This window comes from Loa loa (assembly GCF_000183805.2).
Source record: "Loa loa unplaced genomic scaffold supercont3.246, whole genome shotgun sequence".
Lineage (NCBI taxonomy): Eukaryota > Metazoa > Nematoda > Chromadorea > Rhabditida > Onchocercidae > Loa > Loa loa.
Window position 1 is genome coordinate 63,325 of NW_018108426.1, and position 7,278 is coordinate 70,602.

At 30.1% G+C, this 7,278-nt stretch overlaps 1 protein-coding gene across 1 annotated transcript; it reads left to right on the forward strand.

Moving 5' to 3' along the window:
* Nucleotides 1-580: 580 nt before the first annotated feature.
* LOAG_18278 (TBC1 domain family member 5) lies at nucleotides 581-6,414 on the forward strand (the record flags this gene model as incomplete). Its single annotated transcript, XM_020450941.1, has 16 exons — nucleotides 581-646; nucleotides 977-1,010; nucleotides 1,375-1,483; nucleotides 1,715-1,804; nucleotides 2,043-2,117; nucleotides 2,194-2,261; nucleotides 2,369-2,471; nucleotides 2,554-2,642; nucleotides 2,971-3,042; nucleotides 3,557-3,823; nucleotides 4,157-4,299; nucleotides 4,465-4,571; nucleotides 4,815-5,076; nucleotides 5,394-5,458; nucleotides 5,564-5,666; nucleotides 6,089-6,414. The coding sequence occupies exons 2-16, from the start codon at nucleotides 979-981 to the stop codon at nucleotides 6,412-6,414; spliced, it is 1,911 nt and encodes a 636-aa protein (XP_020305328.1). The 5' UTR covers nucleotides 581-646; nucleotides 977-978.
* Between the last annotated feature and the right edge of the window lie 864 nt (nucleotides 6,415-7,278).

Here is a 7,278-nt window from a genome sequence, read left to right on the forward strand (position 1 = left end):
GTTACTATTGTGGCTTCCTTTAATTTCTAATCCCGAAATCTGAACAATTGTATGCAAAATGTGTTTAAAAAATAAAGATGGGCACAAAAAGTTCTGTTTTATAATGCACAATGTAAATTAGTATCGCTGTATCGAATGGCAATAAAGCCATATTCTGTAGATTACTACTAGTTTAGATAAATCTTACCGGTGTTCAATGATGAAAGAAAGGAGAGGGAAAGGGACGCAAAGATGGCGTAAAGAGGTATTCGGTAATAGAAGGGAAAATTTCAAGCTATTACAAATGTTTGATGTTGAAAATGTTTTGAGGTTAATTTGTCTAGCAGTATCTGATGATTATTTCCTATGGCTTATATTGTGATAACATTATAATCGTGTATAAAATTAGTGTATATATCCTGAATTGATGAAATACATGAAACATATCTATTGCTAACTGGACAAAGTGAAGGTAAGTTCAAATTCGTATATGGTAGATTTAAGTGAATTCGGATAACTAAAATAATAGAATTACCAGAAAGTACAAATATATAAATCTTTTGAGGGAAGTATAAGAAATATAAATCTTTCAGAAAGAGAAATCTCTGGAAAAGATTGATATATTTATGCTTTCCCTCATGCAGTTTGCTGATAAGGAAGAGCATTGGTAACATTATGAAATTATTACAATTTAGCTTAGTACTATTCTAAAAGATTTGTATATAATGACAATATATGGATGGTTATTAAAATAGCACTTTATTAGGAATATTAAAAAGCATTGTTTTATCAGTAACTCTTGAATTTATCATATACTAACAAGTAGCAAAGGAAAAATGATGAACAAATTGAAAAGCGAAAGCAAAGAGAAAAAACATGAGAAACAATGGTTACATACTAAAAAAAATTGTCCATTACATGTCCGTGGATTTTTTTTTTAATGTTCAGTTGATTATTCAAAAAATCAATAATATTTCATGAATTGAACATTTTTTAGACATGCACAATTCAAGCCATCAACCAATATTTCAGTAAGCTTATTGCATTTTATATAATAATAATTATTGTAGGGAAAAAAAAAAGGAAACGAAATGTAGAAGTATATTCATTTTTGTCCTAGGAATTCTATTTTACTTGATTCAAACATAAAATTTTCGTAAGTTATTATCATCTATTTTCACATTTGTTAATGTTTTCTTTGTTAAAAGATTTAAAAGATTTATGAATTACTTCAAGTAATTCCTTAATCGGAACTGTTATCAATTATTACAATTTACTGAAATGTAATATTTTAGAAAAAAAAAAAAAATGAATGCATGTCTAATGGAAATTGTATAAATATTCTTATGTTTCATATTTTTCATTATTTATTAACTCTTTATGTGAAATACACAGAAAAGAATGGAAGGAATTTTTTGGACAACGAGTAAATTTGCAACGAATAGAGAAAGGATGTTTAGGTGGTAAGCTTCGGGGTTCACATGTTCGATCGATTATTTGGAGGGTTGGTTTCTTTCATTTGTATTTTTCTGAAGTCAGGACATATTTATTTGAAATCTATTAAAATTTAATGGATTTTAAATGGATATGCCTTGACTGCAAAAGCAGTAATTAATTCTCGCACTTTATAAACATAAAATATCACGTAAAGTTTTAGAATTAAGTGCATTACTTATTATATTACCTTTGAATTTCTCAAAAAATCCCATCAATTATAGTAAATTTCATATTCTAGATTTTGCTTCGTTGTTTACCTCTTGAACGAGAAGAATGGTGTACAATTCTGTCGCGAACCCGTAATTCATATAATAAATTGAAATCTGAGGTTAATATTATGTGTATTTAAAGCATAAATTGTGAATAATGTAGGATTCAAAAAGTGTCTCTTATAGTTTCGCACGACGATTTCAATTTGTCGTAGACGAAGAAAAAGAGACGGGGAGTTAAACATAATTTACTAATTCCATCTTGCACAGTTTTTGTTTTTGTAATGCATGATATACGCAACGTATATTTGGGAATGTTTCAGGAAATTCATTAAATTTTGTTTTCTAAGTTTTTAGCTGTTGACAAATCCGCGCGAGCAAACATCGGTTTTGGATCCAAACGTCAGCAATCCGTTGTCACTTGGTGATGAGGTGATGCATTTTTGCTGTCTTCATTTTATTATTTATGCTTCCTTCTTTTATGTCTGGAGTTTTTATCAATTTTCAGAATCCGTGGCAACAATATTTCATTGATTGCAAGCTACGTGAATGCATAAATCGTGACGTAGAACGAACGTAAGTTCATGTTTTTCATATTCTATCAGTTTTCCTTTTGATTCGAATGAAAGTCTTGCGTTTAAACGAGTTTCTATTTGCAGTTGGAAATTTGATAAAATTTTCAGATTTCCGGAATTGGAGTATTTCAAAGATGAGAATATACGAACCGTCATGTCAGATATTCTCTTCATATATGCGAAACATCATCCGGACATTGCATATAAACAGGTAACTTTAATTTTTTTGTCCATAAATTCTTGTTATATTCATATTTTTAACTTAAAGAGCTCATCAAAATGTAATTTTCCAGGGTATGCACGAAATACTTGCTACGCTAATTTTTGTATTAAATTATGATCAACAAACTTTTGCTCATCTTATGGAACAAAATGAATTGAAGTAAGTTTTTTGTGCCGCTAACTTTGTCATTGGGCTCTTTGATGAGCGCAGAAAAATTTCAAGTGTATTTGTTTCGATTCATTATGAGCCGCATATTATTCCTGTCAAATTTTATTTAATTTCTAGTTTATATATTTATTCGTTACATTTCGTGTTTATTCGTTACACTTCGTTATATATAAATTCCTGTCCGTATCAATATGTGAAGTATTTTGCTAATTAATTATTAATTTGATGAAAAAAACCTGTTTTATTCAATAACTTACCTTCTTCAATCATGTTCTAAAATGCGAAATTTGAGTGCTTCAATCACTGTAATTCATTTCAGAGAATTACCACCAGAAGAATTGAAAATTCTATGCGCTGTCAATAATCAGGACTTCCTTGAACACGACTCCTTGTACGTTTTCACATTTTATATTTAAACATAAGCACATATATGCCTGTATATTTTCGCCCATTAATTTTGTATTTTTATAACTTTTAAAACATTAAGTCGAAATTTTATGTTTTTGAGAAGTTATGAAAAGCCTTTTTTTTTTCACTAGCATCAGCTTTTTCTCGTTGTCATTTACTCGGTTACGCTTATGGTTATAGTTTCAGAAGTTTCGTTCTATAAATATAACTTCCAACCGAATTCTAGATAACTCGAATTGATCTTTTTTTTTATTAATCAACAAAAACAAAATGTTAGCGATATTTTCTTGAACATTTTTTCTTGCCATTCTTCAATAAAATCCATATTTGAATTCTTGTATCCAATAAGGTTGACAAGGAAACATTGACAAATATTTTGTCTTTTGTTTTAGGTTGCAGTAAACATGCTGCGAAGTGTCATCTATTATCCTTATCATTTATTTTTCTAGTTAATTTTTATTTTCAAGTTGTTACTGCATTCAACTTTTTATCCGTAGTGAAATATTCACCCAATTAATGATGATGTTGGAACGATGGTATTTGGCGAGTGATGAGGAATACACCGAATACTCCAATCGTACTTTGGCAAGTAATAACAAATTAGGCCATTCTGTGCCATTTGTTAATCCAGATGATGCTTCTGATTCAAGAAATGAATTAATTATTAAGCTTCGAAGTATCATGAACGATATATTGGCAGTAATTGATCCGGCAATGCATCAGCATCTTTCAAAATTGAACATTTTGCCACAAATTTATGGAATGTTAGTTAAAATTTCCTTTTGACCTACCACATCAATTTTTTTCCAGCTTCTGTAATCTACAAATAATTTCCCATATCCCTCTTGGAATTACAAAGATCAAAACATCATGTGATGACATTTATAAGTACATGCAGAAACTAGATGTTAACATGACTCGAGAAATAAATTATCGATTATGGTTGCAAAATTAACTACGCATGGGAGATTGTTTTGAAATATTTCATAATTAAAATCTTAGAGACCAAAAGTTTTAGTTCAGTATGCTCCTACAAAGGAATCACGAATTCGAGTTGTGAAAAATTTTTGAAACTTTACTCATTGAACTCTTTTCAGTCGTTGGTTACGGTTATTGTTTAGTCGCGAGTTTCCGATTCACGATCTGTTATTTGTATGGGATGCTATATTCGCTTTCAGACCATCATTATCTTTAGTTGATTATATTTTTGTCGCAATGCTCGAATACATTAGGCATTTAAGTAAGTTAGAAAAATTTTTCTCAAATTTATCTCGTAATTATATAGAAAACATTGCTGTGACTACATTATTGTTAAATTATTGTGAAAGGTATTGTTAAATTTTAATCATCAATCCCATATCACATAGTCTCTTTCAGTAATATTAATGTTGGATCATATTTTCAGTTATCAATGAAGATTATAGCACAACATTGCAGTATTTAATGCGCTATCCACCAGTAGCTGATGCGCATTCCTTAATTCAGTACGCTCTACATATCAAATCACCTAAAGTACAATTTTTTTTTCTAATTTTTTAGAACATTTCTCTTGCTTAGATTGCTATCATTTGTGAATTACAACATTTATTGCTCAATCGTTTTTTTTTTCGACGGGTTGGGGTATTTTTTTACTTCTTCCCTTGCTTATTTTAATATTAGCTGTTCAGATTAAAAGTCAACTCATCATGCTTGTGATTGCGTGATTGTGTGATACAATTATAATTTCTGTGTCATTTTGATTGTAAACTCTTACAGAAGTTTGAAGTACCGCAAACTCTTAGTGTTACAAATTTCGAAAATATAACAGTCGCTGGAGTGGTACATCCAAATCGAACGAAGGATATTGTCGAGACGAAAATTGCTATGGAAAAATCAAAAGCAAGTCCACCAAAACAGTTCCCATCGTCAGGAATGATATTCTATAATGGCGGGGAAAATAGGCATCAACACGGTGATAACAAATCATTTGTTGCTAAAATTGTAGATACTCTTTCGGATCGAACCATGATTGAAAGAGGTAACTTAATGAATGTTATAATATCTTATGGACCTAATGATATTGTTTTTAATTTAAAGATATTTTCGAAATTCTTCAAAAATTAATGCGAAGTAATATTAGTATTTGAATTATGTAGTAGAGTTAGAATGTGGTATCGTTTGCCGCTTTATTGCGGGTGAAAACTCGGGCTCACTGTCAAAGCCTACGAATGTTCTGGCTTAACTTGTAAATCAGTTATTTTGTTCTCCAATTCATAGATGTAATACGAATATTGTAAAAGTCGCGAAAGGAGCTGTTTTCGAAAAATGTTCCGTTTTGCATTGCTTTCGTTACAGGATTGATTCGTCCACAAGTAAATTACAGCAAAGGTGGTCATTTCGGTATGAAAGCTTCAAACGAGGTTAGCTCATTGTAATTGTTTTACTTCCAGGTAAATTAGTTACCTTGTTCATGTAACTATGGTTATTTTCCATCATTAAACTTTCTGGTTAGAAGATCCATTTAGATGATTGAGCTTTTGCAAGAGCAAGTGTCATGTTTACAATCACGGTTGAATGATATGGATATGATGGCTGGTATAGTGAAACAGAGGATTGGTCTCGTGATCGGTAAGTCCAAAATTTTTTTTATTTCCTTCAATCAAAAATTAGTCATAGAGATGTCGGGATGATTTTTCTAGATTGAATTAGGTTTTTGGGTATGGTTAAAAATCCATGGAAGTTTTGTAATTTAATTATCAAATTTATTAGAATTGGTGAGAGCGTTATTATCATGAGAATAAGTTATTATTGACTGCATGTTTGTATTTTTTCCCGTTAGCAAATAATGACAATTGAGGTTAAAGAAAAATTTTGGACAAGACATTGAAGTATGATGGATGTATGATTTGAAAATTTTAATCAGATAAATATTAATAATCGATCTATCAATTAACATTCCATGAAATCATCCAGCAAACAGGCTTTTTTTTCACTTCAAAAATTGGAAAATTTTTATCTTTTCATTAGAATTATCAAATCGCTTTTTCTAGATGAGCAACTGCCGAAAATAATTGGTAATGACGGTTTAAAGAACCTAATAGCAGAAGAATTACGTGGCATTCGATCCCAGGTTGAGAATGCTGTACGGTTAGGTACTAAGCACGCAAAGATGACAGTTTCCTCAGGATTCATAAGAGACACAAGAGAAATTGTTCGTGATACGGGAAGTGGTGCTATCGAAGTTGGCAATGAAGTACATGTTCCAACAGTTCGATCATTACATAATAGTGCTGGTTCTTCTTCGATGCTACGACTTCAGGTTTCACAATTGGACACTGAAATGCGTGAAATAAGACCTCATTCTGCTGTCCAGTAAAGCAATTCATGATAGTTCAATTCCAACATAATGAATCGTAATGTATTCTGTCGAAATTTCTCTGGTTAGTTTCATATTCAAATTTTATTTGAATTCTTACTTGTATGAGTGATGAAACTGATGTTATGTATAAATTTAACAATAACTGCGAGAAACATTTCTTCATCTTCTATCGTCATGATCGCAATGCCCAAAGGAATGTTTGTTCCGAATCTTCAACCATCTGCTGATATATTTGATCATATATTTCATCCGATATGTCTATATTCATATTAAGATTCAAAAGTATCATTATCTTGTAAATTTATTCCATTCTTTCACTGTACAATTCTTCTCTCCCCTTCATTCATCCATTCATTTTTTTTTTTTCACTTCTTTATTCATCGTATTTTATTGTATTCAAAAGAAAAATTTTCAATTCCAGGTTTTCAAAAATGAATGTTGTTTATGGATATTTTTCCAAGCATTGTATAAAAGTAGTATTAATTTTTAATATAGAATTATATTACATTTAATATTATATTACATAATTTCCACTAAAATCAAGCAGAGAACCATGAAATTCAAACTATTTCTAATGATATTGGATCAGAGTTCAATTTTACAGCAAATAGACAAATGTTCGTTTGTCCTATATCCTTAATGATAAGAATACTTTAATGTTTGAATCAAATAAGAATTCGAATTATTTCACTAGAAATTGCACTTATATTTATTTATCCATTATCCTGTCATTTTATTTGTCACACAAATAACGGTTTAGAGAGCAGCAGTTCAATTAAGATGATCCGTTCAAATCACTTTTACATTTATTTTAAACATTTTAATTTTTATTTCAATTTATTCATGTCGACCTCATCTTTA